General features: G+C 46.7%; 1 protein-coding gene across 1 annotated transcript in view; it reads left to right on the forward strand.

Annotated features, from left to right (window-relative positions):
- The window catches only part of WSCD1 (WSC domain containing 1), a 31706-nt gene extending 22342 nt beyond the window's left edge, over nt 1–9364 (forward strand). Inside the window, exons 7-10 of the mRNA XM_074594566.1 lie at nt 1772–1937; nt 3465–3629; nt 4445–4645; nt 6488–9364. Of these exons, the coding sequence (XP_074450667.1) occupies nt 1772–1937; nt 3465–3629; nt 4445–4645; nt 6488–6840 (885 nt within the window). The 3' untranslated portion in view covers nt 6841–9364. The remainder of the gene's footprint in view (nt 1–1771; nt 1938–3464; nt 3630–4444; nt 4646–6487) is intronic.
- The last annotated feature ends 8169 nt before the right edge of the window (nt 9365–17533 follow it).

A 17533-nucleotide genomic window follows, 5' to 3' on the forward strand; every position in this document is an offset into this window, starting at 1 on the left:
TTGAGGGCTGGGACACTTATTAATTTCTCAAACTGAGAAACAGTGCTCTATTGTAAAGGAAAAATTCCTGTTTGCAGGCAGAAACAGAACTATTTTGCCCTTGAATCAAATCTGTAAATAGTTTTTGACAATGTCATATCTCATTCGCTAAGCAAATGTTGGCTGTTTGGGCACAGATGGCACATGTGTTGTATTTGACTCCTTATCAGAGGATGAACACGTGGGGAAGTGCGAGAGATAAGCTGCTCAGCAGTCCCGTCACACACTCCCAGACTCCAAAAGACTTTTAAAAGGCAAGAAGTGTTGATATGGAATAGGTGGAATTGAATGCCCTGCACTCAAATAACCCCTGGGCTTTCCTTCAGCCATTCTGTGGCTGCGCCAAGCCCATCCCCACTCGCCAATGCCCCAGTGCCGCTGAGCGAGCCGTCCGGGGACTTTGGAAACCCGAGGGAAAACGACCCCTGACAAAGAGGAGAAAGACTGAAGTTTAGGGTTGGTTTCAGCAAAGTACTAAGTGTGCTATTCCTATTGAACACATAAGCAACAGCTAATTTCTTCAGCAATTAGTTAGCACACGTTTTGCTCAAATTTCTCTTAATTCTCATCAATGCTAGCCCAGCAACCCAGCCCCACTGCTTTGCCAGCACACAGCAACACTGCTTTGCAGCCTGTTGCCCGTTTTAGGTAAGGCTGGTACACCAAAACCTGAATTACTTTTCATCAAATCCATTGAACAGAAATGTCTTACAGCCAGAAGTTTTCCTTGGGAATTGTTTCCTTGGAATGAACACTACCTGTAACTTCCTTGTAGCGGCACACGTTACACTCCACTGAGGTATCATTTGCAGCGGTCAGTCTGGATTTCACGCAAGGTTTCCCCTATCTAGAAGCAAGGTAACGTAAACCAAGAGGCATCCACGCCTGAGGGTGGGCTTGGGCGCCCGCCGAGCTCACCCCGCGTGCCCTGGCAGGCAGAGCTCACTCCTGGCACCAGCTACGGCTGCGCTCGGGCACCGCACGTCCCCTCTGTCTCTTCTGGTGCAGCCCCAGGTGCCCCACCAGCGCAGGCCCTCTGAAGAGATGTACCAAAAATTACATCACATCATATTTCTAAGTAGTTTTTTTAAAAAAATACACGCAGTAGCTCTCAAACGCTATAGCAGCCCCCCGTGCACGTTCATTTTTTGCAAACTGTGAAGAAGTCAGACTAAGATGCATGCTTTTTTATGGCTTGACTTTTTTCTTTCTATTTTTGAACGTGATTGCAGCAGTTAGTGGGTCTAAATTTCCTTCTTCACTTGAATTCTTTAAGTTTAAGGGCAAGTCTCCTCCACACAAACTCTGGTAAAAATCAAGTGAATAAGTCAAACCTTGTAACAGCCGACTCTTCAGTTTGGGGGGAATATAAATGGAAGTTTAAAAGGTGACCCAATTCAAAATGCTCACTTTGGGGGTAAATAAGAACAACTTTTCCCACGCTGATGTTTTTTTTTTTTTGCAGGTGGAATTACATACTAGGTGCTGCAGGAATATTATAAAATTTTCAAGCTTTACAAGGCTTGGGTCTGAAAACCAATTTTTAAGAAATTGCCATACGAAAGACAGAGGTAGCATAAGAAGCATGAGCTTTACAATGATGTATCAAACACTGCTTTGATCTTGACAGTAGCCTTGTGAAGATTTATTTTTCTTTGTATAGCAGCAGCATTCCCCACAGGCTGTTGATGCCGTGGCATTTAGGCACTGATCTATTTTCTCTCTTTCGTAGGAGTTTCCCTTGGCAGTCATCCGAGGGCGGGAGTGCTACTGCGGCTTCCCCACCGGGCACTTCTCGCTGCACGACGGCGCAGACGGGCAGCTCTGCAGCGGGACGCACAATGCCAGCAGCGCCGCCCAGGGAAAATACTGCCTGGTCTATCAGACTCCGGTGCAAGGTACGAGCTTCAGCCTCCTCGGGCAGGGCCAGACCCACCACTGCTGGAACAGCCCCTGCGCCCCTTCTGCAGTGGGGAAGAGGGAGCCAGGCCGCAGCAGTCTTAGCCTCAACGGTTGGTATCACAATAAAGGCAGGAATTTAGGAAATGCCCATTATCTAAAACCCCCCTTGCAATCCCGATCATAACTACACATCTTTCCATTCTCTCATTAAGCAGCACAGCCTCCTCCCCTCCCCACCAGGAAAATACAATTATTTTGCAGATGTCAAGAACAAGGCAGAACCTGGGAAGGCAGACGCTGAGCCATGGTGCGCCCCATGCAGCCAGGGACGAGGACCCCGTACTCCGGTTCCAGGCCTGCTCCTTAAACGCACACCCAGCCCCCATGTTATGCAGCCACCAAGGCAGCTCTGCAGACCCTAATTTTTCTCTAGCCATCTCCCTCTAAAATATTCGTCTGCATACATGTTTCAAAGATGGAAAATAAAGCAGAGTAAGGCTCCAAGCCAGTAAACCATTTAGGTGGCACCAGCAACTTTATCCATGCAATGATTTGCACTGAGTTCAGTGAAACTTCTCACAAGCTTAAAATCAAACAAATTGAAGTGCTTTTCTGTATTGGTGCTGGGCTTTTTTTAACCCGACACCCCTTTTTCCTCCATCTCCCAGTTCAGAGGTAGACTGCAGACTCCAGCACATGGAAAGATCATGCAAGAAGAATGCTTGCTTTCATGAAACTGCTAGTACTTCCCCCGTCTGTGTAGATGAGTAGCAGCAGGAGACAGTCGCCTCTGGACTGTGCTGGCACCGTCCAGCCATGGCTTCATCTAGAGGCTGCTTTGAAGAATGAAGAGATTAATTTCTAATTTATTTCCTGGCTTCTTGTTGAATCATCACAGAGGGTCAAGATCGGTTCACATCCTATCCTTGCTTTCATTGTCACACTAAGAAGTAAGGTTAGGATTTATATCTTAATATATTTAAGAAATAAGGTTAGGATTTGGAAACCAGGTGTCCAGCCCCCATGGGAGATTAATGCAATACAGGCTTGTCACTGCCACAGGCCCTTCAGAGAGGAATTGCAGGCTAGAGGGAGGTTTAACTGAACGCCAGCTCCTTTCAGCAGGAGGGGTTTCTCCTGCCTTATAAAACTCGCAATTTCCAGGTATAATGGCACATATAGGGTTTCACTGAAAAGCCAACCTGCCAGGCAAATAGCCGCTCACAAACAGGCATCAAGGGGCTTTTATCACAACTTGCTGGCAAGTACAATGATTTGCCGCAGCTCTATCAAAAAAGCATTGCCTAACACAAAACCAGCAAAAACCTCTTCTGAGGATAATGCCTTTGGCCTCTTATGGCTGAATTAATTTTGGGAAATAGCTGACTCACAACTGGGCTCAAACTGATATCCTATATTCATAGGAGAGAGAAAAAGAAGCAATAAACCCTGTAATCAAGAGCTGTCACTGGAATTATTAAAAAGCCACAATGCTAACAATGAAGTGTCTTCTGTACTCGCAGACACCCGCTGTACGGACAGGAAATTCTTAACCACCAAATCCAAAGTGTTCGTTGCTTTGTCCAGCTTTCCTGGGGCTGGGAATACATGGGCTCGCCACCTGATAGAGCACGCCACGGGATACTACACGGGAAGCTATTACTTCGATGGAGCCCTCTACAACAAAGGTACCACATCCGGAGGGATGGGAGACGCAAAGCCCTTCTGAGGCACAAAGCTCTACTTACTCGCTCTAGCATCCTTCTGCTTGGAGCCAGCAGAGGCTGGCACTGTCAGCACGTATGGTAAAATTTAAACGCGTGCCTGGAACACACGGTGCAGGCAGCAGCAGGGGCTGCTCCAGCAGTGTCCGGAGCCCTTTCGCAGACAAGCTACTTTCACAGACGAGAGCCAGGCTCTCGATTTACAAAATTTGCATGTCACCTGCATCAGTGTTGCCGTGCATATGCACGCGTGCACCTCCCATCTAAGACTGGTCCAAAAGACCAATTGACTTAAAAAAATTGACTAAACCCTGAGGGTAAGACGCATTAGTAGCACGTGAACCACATGGGTTAAATTTTTAAATGTTACTAAATATTCTGGGAGGACACTATCCTGAGCAGGGATGGTATTTAGCAAGCGCCAAGCATTGTCCCTGTGGAAAACATCCCATTTACAACGAGGTGCTGAGGAAGCTCTGCCTAGCCGGGGAGGGCCTGGCCCCCAGTGCACGCCCTGCGGCTCCAGACAGGGACAGGGTCCTCTGCGGCAGCGTGGAGATGCACACCAGGAGATGGCTCCCAACCAAATAAAGTCAACGAGCAGGTCAGTGGCAGGCCAAGAATAAAATTCAGCCCTCGACCCAGGTCCTGGGTTGATGGGTTTAATTGACTGGTACTTTCACATCAGTTTTACACCACTGTAGGGAATGATTTAGAGTGTGAAAAGGCACAGACATATAATCAAGTGGAAAAGCCAACAATCCTGTCTTGTCAAACAGGTTTTAAAGGAGAAAAAGACCACTGGAGAAGTAGAAGGACCATCTGTGTGAAAACACATGAAAGCGGCAAGACAGAGATTGAAATGTTCGACTCGGCGATCCTGTTGATAAGGAACCCGTTCAAGTCCCTGATGGCGGAGTTCAACAGGAAATATGCCGGGCACCTGGGCTACGCCACTGACCGCAACTGGAAGAGCAAAGGTAAGGTGCCACCCCGGCACGGCTGGGTGCCCGCCGCCGCTTCGGACGGAGTCCCTGCTCGGTGTGCTGGGAAGGGGTAACGCACCGGGACCTGCAAACAAAGCCAGCGGGACTTGAGTCCCGCCACTGCCAAGATCAGTCCTAAAAGCACTCGGACCTGCTCTCTGGAGTGGCTGTGGTCTTGCCGTGCATCCACCACCACGGAGAGGAGGGTAACGCAGCTCCAATGCTGTGGCCACAGGCCTGCAGCAGCGTTGTTGCCATCGTACTGTTCGGCAGAGAAGACACGTCCAGGTACAACACCCCTGTGTACAGCCCATTTGACAAGCTATGTGAGGTGAAGAAAATTTGCCCCCACAGCGTGTAACAACCGTGAGAAATCTAATTTAAGATTTGGAGGATTCAATGGAGCATGACATTTCCTGAAGGAAATTTTACAGCCCTGCACAGGTGCTGCTGCACTGCAGATAAATAAGGATAATAGCAATAAGGGGACTTGAGATTCAGTGTTCCTTGAACACATGAAAAGACTTCAGAATATGCCTGCCACGCTTCATGCATTTGACTGGCAACCTGGATAGTGTGACTACAATTTCCCCGCCGAATACACTGCTGCATTCAGACTGCAGCAGAGAGGAGATTTGGTTTGCATTTCTCCTCGTGCATAGTCTAGCATTCCCCCATTACGGCTCTGGGCTGGGGGAAAGCGTCCTCTGTCACAGCATGTTTCTTACCCAAATTCGTGTATCACCTTTTATCAGTCACAACTCAAGAACACATTTATCAAAAAACAGACAAAATAGCCCTTAGAAAAGAGACAGAGTCTGGCTTTCCTGTACTGCAAACGAAAAATTATTACATTTCAGCCACATACGCTCTTCGTCTAGCCCAAAAGCTTTAGCTAGGTCTATCTTGACCCTCAGGAAATTAAGTTATCAGAGACAACAAATAGAGACTGAGGTGTCATTAACGCCCAAGGCAAAGGTGGGGAAAATAATTCAGTAAATTTTGTCCCAGTGACCCAGGCAGGTGACTCTAAATCCCTCCCATGTGCCAGGAACAGAAGAATCTTCCCCATTAATCCTATTTCCTTATCCAGTCTCCTCGTAAGCAGGCTGTTAAGTGTGCAGAACGGTACGTTACTCAGATTTGGAAATCAAGAACACCTTGGGCCCAGCCAAGATCAGTGTCTTGATGTTGCATTTACACAATAAAGAAGTTAATATATTATTATATATTATTTGTGTACATATATATTTAGAAAAACCCTGTCCCTTTCTCAGTCTTCAGTTGAAATAGAGGTAAAAGAGTAGGAAAGCCACGGAAGTAAAAGTATCTGCTTGAAGTTACATGGCAAAGCTTTGCTTAAGCCACCATCCCAGCAGGACGTGCTGCCTTCCCTGTTCATACCCCTCCACAGGCCTTCAGTCAGACTCTCCCCGGGGCGTCCCATCCCCCCCCGCCCCGGTGCACACGCTGCTGGCTGCCACCGATCAGTGCCAGCAGAGATGCGGAGGTGCAGCTCTGCCCACTGGGCCCTGCCATGCCCAGTCCCTCCCTGGGGTCTCCCTCCCAACGCTCCCAGCCCTGCTAATCCCCAGGAAGCTCGGCAGTCCCGGTACCTGGGGACAGCAGGGTTGAGCATCGTCTGTCCCCGTGCCAGGAGCTGCAAAGCCGAGCTACCATACCCCAGACGCGCTGCGCTTCTCCAGCGCGCACCTATCCAGCGTCATCAGACCATGCCCAGCAACTCCAGTCTTGTTGCACAGGGTAACATTTGGAAAACTGCTGAAACACAGCGTGGCTAACATTGTCTCATTTTCTGGTTCTCTGGTCCTCTAGAGTGGCCGGATTTCGTAAACAGCTATGCCTCCTGGTGGGCCTCCCACGTCCTGGACTGGCTGAGGTATGGGAAGCACCTGCTCGTCGTCCACTACGAGGACCTAAAGCAGAACCTCATCCCCAAGCTGAGGGAAATGGTGGAGTTTCTGAATATGACAGTGACAGAGGATCGACTGCTCTGTGTCGAGAACAACAGGGATGGGAATTTCAAGCGGTCTGGTGCTAAGCAAAAGGATTTTGAGCCATTCACCCAGGAAATGAAAGATCTTATCAACAGATACATCCTGACAGTGGACGAAGCCCTGAGGGGAAGAAACTTCACAGGGCTGCCCAGAGAGTATGTGCCAAGATGATAGCCTGGTAGCACTCTGCTGTGTTTAAAAATAAAATAATTTTTTCTTAAAAAAAAAAGAAAAAAGACCAGAGCTTTATAGCAGCTAAGGCAAAGATACTTGTGGAGTCTGCTGAGCAATGCAAATTCTCTCCACTCTTGGATGTTCTTCAGGGCACTAAGTGCTCCAGAAGGCAAGCAACAAAGGATGGAAATTGGGTTATAAACCAAGGCAAAAAGCTATTAGCGTCTACCTGTGCGTGCCCCTCCCTGCACAAACAGCTCAGAACTTCCCAGCAGAGCATCCCCGCTTCTGCAGCGCCTTCTTGCCTGCGCTGCTGTCACAGACCTGCCAGGGGCTGCTTGGGCTTTCACAGCAACTGCGCTGGACATACATAAAGGGGGCTGGTGCGGGGGGTGAAGTCTTAATACTGATAAACAATTTTCATCTAAGCATTTAAGAAAATCAGTTGCTTTCTTCTTTGTATAGCACACTAGCTTCCTTCTCCCAGGTTTGCTAGGCAGGTCACCTGCCACAGCAGTGTCAGAGGTTTTCTTGGGGCTGAAAAGCCCTGGTGGGCAAAGGTACCCCGGGTGCTGGGCAGAGAGATGCTTCAGGACCAACCCCAGGCTTCCCTGCAGGAACAGCATGGCCCAGGGCCGCGTGAGCTCCACAGCGCAGTGGGTGGCTGCAGCATCTCCCCATGGTGAGGTGCACAGCTGGGGATCCATAGGAGAAAACAGAAATTCAGCATGGTCAGGGATAGAAATCCCTGGGTGTCACCAGTCCCAAGACCTGGCCCGAGAGCCATGGAGGAGGCCCCAGAGGGGTGGGAGAGGAGGAGCTGCCGCCCCCGCCAGGACCTCGGCAAGAGTTTCTGTGCCTCCATCCCTGCGCCTGTAGAGTCACAGTAGGGCTGGGGAGACACTGGGGCCAAATGTCACCGTGCTTGGTGCTGGAAGCGGTCACAGCCAGGGAGCACTGACACGAGCCCCGAGCACCTGGGGAGCAGGAGGAATGAGCCCCAGCCCTGGCAGGATCCTGCCTTCCCTCCACCCGTGGAGGGAGGCTGAGGCAGTCCAACCTCAAAAACGTTAAGCTACTTATTGCTGCTCTCTGGAGCCACCCCCGGCAGCGACGGTGCTTTATTTCTAACTCACCGCAGTTCCCTGCGGTTTGTTTCATCCCGCGCTGGGCCATGTGTGTGGTGCGGAGGGAGTGCCCTGCTGCGAGATGCTTTTGTTCATGTGAAATAAAGGATTCCTTAAAAATTTGAGTGAAAATACTACTTTTAATAAAACAAAAAGTTTATCCAACCCAAGCCATTCCATGAGTCTATGATATAAAGGGAGCTGGACTTCCTCTGCATGTGTATTATTGACACTTTAAAAGAAAACAGAGGACATGGAGCACACTTTGGCCCAAGTCTTTCCCTGCTTGTGCTCCACACGTGGCTTGTCTTTGTGCTACGGTCCTCCCGGCTGGTGAGGGGCTCTCCTGGCCCCATCGCTGCTCCCCAGTTCCTCCTCGGCACCAAAGCCCCAGGGAAGTGGTGCGGGATTGCGGTTGACGGAGCTGGTTCACAAGGAAAGCCAAAAATCTCCTTTTGTTTACGCAAGCGGCACAGCTTGAAGAAAAGCAACTGAGTTGGGATGCTGCAAGTCCACATAAAGGCAAGTGGGAAGAATTTTAAAAACAGGCTTTCTTTCAATAGCAAAAAATGGTCATATTTCTAAAACAATACACACACTGGCCTTCAAATCAGCAAATCCTGACCTGCTTATCCTTCCTTCTCTTCATGGGGTTCTCTCTAAGTAGAGGATATCCCAAAATAACATAACATTTTAGACCCTCACAGATTGCAAGCTGCCAGGTGAACCTCTCCATGTACCCGGACGGGTGAAGCAACAGTCAGAGGATCGAGAGGACAGAAGATTCTGAAGCAACAGACTGTTACATCCAATACAGATTTTGGACCAAGTTTTACTGGGACTCCTCTGCTTCATGCCAGGTCAGGGAATAACACTAGAAATAAATCTACTAAAAACCAGCCAAATTAAGTTGTATTTGGGACTGTCACGCAGTAGAAGCCTATTAGCGAATGTTAGGTTTTATTGAATTATTTCTCCCCCTGCATCCATTTTAATGAAATATAGGGGCGGATGAAGAAAACTGCTAAAAAAAACCCAGGCAATTTCCCCTGCAGGGAAGGTTTCCTACACTCAACAAACTCTAAGCTTCATGGTTATCACACTGAGCTTTAATTAACCAGGATGTTTTAGTCAAAAAAAAAAGCTATCGTGCCATTAAAAGCCATGTTGATGTTCATTCCACGTATATTTCCCTTCTTATTTTGTATTCGATAGTAGCATATTAGACATGGAAACATGCATGCAATTCCCTCAAGCTTTCAGTTTTCTTCAGGAAGTTAAGGCTATGATGAGTCATAAGCAGACAACTAGAACAAAACAGAGATGCTGCATTTGAAAAAGGGGAAGAGTTTAACACTTGAATGTTTTGAAGTGAACAACTGTCACAATAAACAAGTTGGAAACAAGATTCTCCATTGAACTGCAGTTACATTTTGTCCTGCTGCACATCTGGATTCAGGTTGCTCCGACCGCTCTCCTGTGGCCTCAAGAGCTCAAAGCCACCTCCAGCCACACCACCACGTTTAACCAGCTTTTCTCTTAAAGGCAGAACTTGCTCACACTTTGTACTTCTCCCCTCCTGCCAGAATAGCCACTGCTGAGATCCACATTTGCAGACACCGTCCCCACCACCCTGCAACCTCTGTGAGGTCCATCATATCAATGACCAATGTTCCCCAGGTGCTCCAGTACCCAAGGGCCAGTTGCCTGAAGGTGATATCCCCAAAGATGACAGGCAGTGACAATGCAGGTGGCCACATTCCCTACAAAGCAGGCCAGATACAAAACCGCTGCATGCGCCTAAGCTTACTACAGACACCGACTGCAACAGCACAAAACCTCAAACAAGTTTTGCCAGACTTGGCTTGAAGAGGGGAACCGTGAGCCTCTCTCCCCGTGTAAAGCTGGGGTCCTGGAAAGCATTTACATGCAGGTGGGAGACAACCTCTCTGTAGAGAGAGACTGGGTCGGTATCTGTAAGGGACGGACTGTAAATTCCCTGCCAAGGGGCAGAGGGCCCTCGAAGCCTTCAATGGAAGGCCTCAAACACTTGCAAGGAAATAAATAATGCAGGCCTGGCCTTCAAAGAACTGATAAGGCTCACACTTCTGGCGCCTGAAAGTGTGGGAGAACTGTCTTGTGAAGACAGGATAGTTCTGCCACTCGTGTGGTGAGCGTGCTAGTTCTCAGTTCTCAAGGCCATTGTGTCCCATGAGTGACCTTTGCTTCATTATTCGCAAAATGCATGTGAAAGCGCACACCCCTGCATATGCTCACGAAGATTATAGAGATCATGCTAAACATGTATGACTATGGCACTCGTCTCTCCACTCAAATCATGCTACACATCACCTGGGAGAAGGGAGACACCTGAGACAAGGCTGTCCTCAGCAAGGGGGGTGGACTGTGCTAATTCAGCAAACACAAAAGGGGAAAATAAGTGCCCCTAGGGGGGAACAAAGAAGAAACAGTAGAAGAAGATAGTGCCTGGGAAGATTCTTCCCAAGAAAGAAGAAGATTATGCCTGGGAAGATCCCCTGAAAAAGACGCTGGAACCAGGACCAGTGGTCTCTTTATCTCTGTCTTTTTCTCCATCTCTCAGTTTCTCTTTTCTCTTCAAATTGTTAAGTAACAGTTAGAGTTGTTAAGTATCGAGCTTAAGTACGACCTTAATTACCGTTTGCTGTTAGTTGTCCTATACCCGTTAAGTAACACAATACATACCTCACCACTTGCCGTAATTTGTTATACACCTAACCAATTATCATGGACTTGTTAAGACCCATACTAACCATTTTGGTAAGCTAATAAATGTTTCTATATGGACCTTGAGATTTATCTCACCTTAGTCCACACCGTTGAGAATTTACGAATCTGAAGTCACTTACCCCCACTCTTTACTGAGAGCGGGACGCAACAGTATCTCAATTAGAGATCTGCTTACTCCTCAAATGCACTTGCACTCTTCTATTTGTGGGAGGAAAAAAAACAAGAGGAGGTAAACCTTACCAGGAACAGAGGACATAATAGGAGAGAAAATGGGTTTGCTTCCTGGAAACCAACTGCAAAATAGAGCCTTTAAAGCAATACTAAAAAAAGCATGAACGTCATCACCAGCCTTCATATGCTATTCAGCCATTCTGCACTGCTTTATTAATTTTCCATTAAACTCATTTCTACTAAAACCTATTATTCACTGCAAAGACCAAGCTACTCCTCTACTACAGCAACATTAACCTCCATAAAATAATTAAAGGATGGATTATCAGCATGAGACCTTATGTGTCACCTCTCTGGAACCTAATGTGTCTTTCAATGGCCTAGAATATAATGAGATGTTCAAATATAGAAAGTTGAGTTACTGCTTTTCTCAGTTGTGACATTTATTCAGCCAGAAAGATCCAACTTCTCAACTGTATTACTTATAATTTACTTTTGACCCTGGTAGTGGAGAGTAATCTTTAAGGAAGCGATCCCTTTGAATCTCCTTTTTATATTAGCATTTAATTACTCTAACAAATTTCCAGATGTACAAATTATAATGGACTGTAAATCAGCTCTTGCCCTTTGAACCACAATGTCTCTTAGGACAGCATTTTTTAATCCTTCTTCATACTCAGACCAGCAAACATATCTATCGCTCAGCATTTGTTCTTATTCCTTACAGCTTCTATTTATTTTCAATTAATTGTTCTCAGGTCAGAAGTTTTTCCTATTGCAGTACTCAGCCTACCACCCGAACGCCATGGTCCAGTTCCAATCTGCACCCATCTGTTCTCAAGAGGCACCATAACGCTATTTTTCCTACAAATACAGCAACTCACGTGCGTGTCCAAGGAAATGCAAGAAACATATCAGAAAGCGTATCACTGCTGCAGATGGGGCATGGGCATCGTTAACAGATGCATATTTTTGACCAAGCTATCTGTAAGAGCAGCAACGAGAGAATGGCTGCTCTTAGACATGTGAAACGGTGTCAAGCTCTCCCATAAATGAGAAGAGATACGATTAAAGTGCATTATTAAAATGAAATGTTTTATGCAATAGTCAAGATGATGCGATAAACCCAAAGATTTTCACATGAAATCAATTCTAATTAAGGCTATCTCATGTCATCAAGCCAGTTTCCCCTCTGCCCCCCCATTCACCACAGAGCTGTGTCTCTCCCCTATTTTGGAGCCCACCGGTCCCCTCCCTGCCCAGGGGAGGCTGGTCTGGAGCTTCCGATCTGCTCCTGCCTTCTGCTCACCCTGGGGACACCGGGCGGGATTTTTCCCCGAGGTCCAAGGCTCACCAAAGCCTTGGCTGGGGCTACTCCAGGTCCTGCCCCAGTGCAGTAACATCTGGCTGCACACCTGGTTATTGCTGCTGCCTTTCAGCAGCGTCAAAGGTAAAACACTGAGGTTTGCAGACAGGAGATGCAACGTAACTGCGAGCTCTTGCAATTATTGAAGAGGAGAATAATTTTCTCTGGTGGACCATAGTGGAGAGATCTTTCAAGGTCAGTTCAGCATCAGTGGGGTGGGCCAGAAGAAATACCACGTAGCTGGAGCACTTCTTGCAAATACGCATTGACTGGATTACAAGCAATTATCATAAAACCACGGCAGAGGCAGAACAAATGATCACAGCCTTTGGTTTAAGCAATGTCGAAAGTCTGCATTAACCTATAATGCCTCTAAAATAAAGCACTTAGTACTGCCTTAGCAAAATTATACAGCTCATTTCATAGAAGAAAATTCATGTCACAATGGATAAAAAAATACAGATAGGGAAATGATTTAAAGGAAACACCTTGCTAATGACAAGAACATTTCTTTGACGAGTAGGGTTATAAAGGAGCGGTCTGAAGTAAAACTACATCCTTCATGAAGCATCAAATACGCTGGAAAATAAACCAAATCTTCCATGCTGACTTACTCTATTAAAATGATGTTCTGGAAAATTGTCTAACAGACGCAAGTACGCGCACGTGTGACCGCACGGGCAGTTGGTCCCGTGTCCTTTGCGAAGGGACTGGGAGGTTTGTCCCTGCCTCGAGTCCCTGAGAGCCGCCCAGGGGTGCCGTGGCTGGGACCCCCAGCCCGGGCAGCGCCATGCACGGCCCCCACCACCGCGGAGGACGGGGGCACGCCTGCGGTTTGGCCACCGTGCTCCGATGGGGTAGTTTTTGTTAAAAGACTGTGCAGAACATTTGTTTTCTTAGAAACTGTATTTCTTTCGCAGTCACTCATTTAAATGGATTCCACTGTGCCTGCTTTATGCCTCTCTTCATTCCAGCGGAGACTAAATTAAGCTTTGAAGTTCAGTGAGAAATCCCAATGGCATAAGACTTCAATGCTATTTCCTGAGTCCTGGGGAATTAAAGAAAGAGGGAGAGCAAGAGAAGAGAAACCACTCTTCTCTTTTATTGTTTTCTACAGCTTGATCCTTGAAATGACTGACTTTGAAAATAACCTTAGCGCCTAACTTTATGCATAATTCATATATACTAAAACATGTAAATAGTTTTCAAAGGTTAAAATAAAAACTCCTTCCCTGCACAGGTTACAATTATTTAATATTTTTGACATACCAACTTACGTCATTAATATTAAACAGCAGATAGGGGAAAAAGTGACCCAAAACGAGCATGTACTTTTCTCCTCAGTATGGAACATCTACACATTGCTCAGAAACTGGCAGACTACAAATGTGCATAACGTTTTCCAAAAAGGAGGAAAGAATTAAGCATTTTAATTTTGCATAAAACTGTGTAGCTGCCAGTTTGCCATTGACTAAATATGTAGCCTGTCAAAATGCCTATTTGCAAGGATTTTCCTGGCATAGTAATAGTCTTAGGGGATCAAGTAGTAGTATTATTTCAGTTTTCAGGAATAATAATGACAATTTAGTCCCAATTAGAAGATAAATTAAGTATTTGTATTCAATTAGTACAACCATAAATAGGATGTACCTAGTATACGCTAACCTGGACTAATTCAAGCCTGTGTCCTCCTGTGTGGCAGAACTCGCAGAGGGCTACAGACCACAGGAACACCTGGAAATGCTGTGAAGTTTAGACAAAATACTTGTCTCAAGGAGCAGATCAGCGGATGGGGTAGTCTTTCTTAATTATTATTGGCTCTTATCATAAAAGACGCACACATTTTGGGTCTTTTTTCCCCCCCTCCCGGAAAACTCTTCTGGTGTAAGCGATCCCAGCTCAGTTCCCCCACAGCCCCAGCACAGCGCCAGGAGGGGAAGGAGGACCAGGGGGATCTCCCTGGCCCACGCACCCATGGTGCTGGGCTGGAAGCGGGGAGCAGCAGTGACAGGCAGGGCTGGTGGGACACCGGCCTGTCCACACACCCGTGGGGGTCACGGCTCTGCAGACCACTGGCCCAGCAGCCCAAAGCCACAGCCCCCTGCTTTCCAGGGCCGCCGGGAGCAGCGGTGCAGAGCGCAGTGACGCTGCATGTCACGCCGCTGGCGGGTACCCCGACACCGCGCTGATGGACAGCTGCTGCATGACAAGCAACGCAGCCGAGGGCACGGCCCTTATTACCTGAAACGCCACGTGTCGCTGGGTACAGCGCGGGAAGCCGTGCTCCAGCCGTGGCGGCTGGAGACACAGGAACCACGCTGGCATCCTCACTCTTTGCAGCAAGGAGTGAGTGATAGAGCAGCAACATGCATTACTTATTTGAAATAGATTACGCTACGAGCGGAGAGATGGGGCAAGCACAAACATTTCCTCTATATAAAGGACCTTTTTCAAAAAAGGGACGGTCTTCATTATTCACTTTAGCAGCTGTTGGATCATGGCGACTTCTCTGGTTTGTGAGGAGTCTTAAAAGCCAGGACCTGATTCTCTGCCTGCTTGTGCAAATCAGAATAGCTGCAGAAGTCAGCTGAGGAACAATGTCAAAGATATAATTTCACCCTCCACTGTCACGATTAAATTCCCTTGCTGAAGGGTGAAACAGGCCCGAGCTTTAAGCACGCATTCATTTCTCCCAATGTTCATGCAGAAAAGGGAGAGACAGAGAGTTCTGCCTTTGACGACTCTTTCCCATCTGTGAACAGGATTATCCCTAATTGCCAGGGACAGAAAGCCTGTTAGGCTATCCACTCCAGCCATTTGATAGCACACAATATTCCCCTGGGCTCCCAGGTTATTATCTAGTGCTTTGTTTAGTCTGTCTTTGAGTTTTGTGTTGATGCCTATGTAACTAGTACCTAAGCGCCTCTCGAGTTAATTACATTGCTAAGAAAGATCAATAAGTTTCATGGACTCCTCAGTTCTCCGATTCAGGTCTCTCAGGCACACCAGGGGAGTGGCAGGGCACCAAATATCGGATGCCAACAAGAACATCCTGCATCCTCGTCCCGCACTGGCAAAAAAGCCACGTTCAAAGTGTCCCAAATTATGAAAAATGACTTGGGGAAAAAAAATGGCAACTGCCAAAGCAGCATTCATTGAAAAAGACTTGTTTTAGTTCAGAGTACAGTAGCTTTACAATTTCAGATTATGGTTGGTGGTTTTTAAGGCATTGAAGGTGAAGCAACATCCTGCCTGGGCTTGTTTTCTTCCTCAGCCTAATTACATTCATGCACACACAAATTGTCTTTCCTCTCTCATTTAAAGTGGTAGCAATATGAGAGAGTAAAGAGGGTAAATAAATTGAAATCTCAAATTTCTTCTGGGACAGGAAACAAAATCTTCCGCCCATATCTACAGCAGCATTAAAATTAAGTTCTGAGCTTTTTTAAACATCGAGGTTTATCACAAATGCTTACACAGCCTCTATAGACTCTCCATGTGCAGCAGGCACAACAAAATTATTTTCAATGTACTTTCTGTATTATTTGACCAAGGACCATCAATGATGTTTTATTTGCTATTGCTGTAAATATATGGGCAGTCATAATTAGAACAGAAGATGCAAACCACGCGCTGACGTGCTCTGGAGCTGCATGAGAAATATTCTTGGTTTATAGGACAACCATCAGCCCACTTCTTTCAAGTTAGGAAAGCTAAAATGCTTCATTTTGTCACACCCCGCGAGATACATGCTAAATGTAAATATAGCCAAGTTGGAAATTGCTGGAGCATTAGCATATATGCAAAATACCTTTAATCAGAACCACGCAGAGTGGAACTTCCAAAACAACTTGTTTCCACAGCATTTTATAAAACCTGATATCACTATTTGTACTCAACTAACTTCCAAAAATAAAAATAGGCCTGTATCAACAGTGTTGAGAAATAAAAGTTACATAATATCAGAACATAAAATTCTGGTCAATCCTACCAATTTTATCTGTACAAGGAGCACAACAAAGTTTAAAAAAAAACAAAGAGCTGAATGAAAAATGCGAATGGCTTTTATTTAACTAATCTAAGAATTAATTAAAATAAAGATTTGCTGTTGGTTGTGAGCATCAACAAGCAAACACAACATTATTAGAATAACGGCTTACTACATTATTTTTCTGCTAGAATGCAATATTGATTGGAAATCCTTGGGATGGAACAAATTGAATATTTGAGCAAATTTAACAACTGTTTACTTACAAAGGCAGATGCTTATTCTTTAATTTGAAATGAGTCCGTAGCAAGTTCCAGACGCCGGCAGAGAGGACCCAGGGAGCCCCGGGTCCCAGCAGTCAGACCTGCCATTACTGAACCCCGGGGGCAGCTTTTCACTGAGCAAAGCTGTGACTTGGCCCGGCCTTTCCCAAAACGCGCCGTCCGAGCCCCTGCGCTGCCGGGCGGTGGTTCAGCCTGCTATTGAGCCCCGCAGAGCCAAGGCGCCGAAGCGCAGAGCTGGCACCCCGGGCACGGTGTCACCTCCCCGGGGCACCCGGCCACGCTCCTCCCCGGGACATCTTCACCTCACGGCCAGGCACGGCAGCCGAAGCAGACCCCAACCTTGTGTTTGCTGCAACACCACCCCGAGCGTCGTGTGTTTAGCGAGAGAGTCACAACTTGCTACGCACAAATCCTGGTCCACCGAGACCTGCCATGATGCCAAGCTGACCGCAGAGAAACACACAGAAATAACGACAATATCCAGAGATCAGTTACCCTCCATTTCTGGCTACTGGATCCACTGCACCTTGGACTTAAATGTCTGGATTCCACAGCTACAACTTAATAGGTGCCAAGGTCTCAGGGCTATAAGCTTTTGATTATCCTAAGCCATTAAAACACTTTTCAACCAGCTTGCTGGGGGGAAATCACATCCAGCAGGAGAAAAAAATTCCATTTTCTCCTTAGCAGGCGACATGAAACATTTCAGTCCTGACCCCAAAGAACTGTCCTTTGCCACAACAGCACGATTTGGTCTGCATGTCCGTTTTGATCAGTATCACTAACAGCACAGAACGGCCTTCCTGCTTCCAGCAGGGCTGCCTCCGGGTCTTAAAACAGTCAGTGCACATATTTAAACTAGAAACAATAGCACGCACACTCTCTATAAATAATTTTCAATGTGTCAGCAACATGCAGAAAGCTCAGGAGGCAGCTAAAGCCTCCGACAGTATCCATATTCAAATTATTCCTGCTTTCTTAGCTT

The sequence above is a fragment of the Larus michahellis genome, chromosome 7 (assembly GCF_964199755.1).
Source record: "Larus michahellis chromosome 7, bLarMic1.1, whole genome shotgun sequence".
Classification (NCBI taxonomy): domain Eukaryota; kingdom Metazoa; phylum Chordata; class Aves; order Charadriiformes; family Laridae; genus Larus; species Larus michahellis.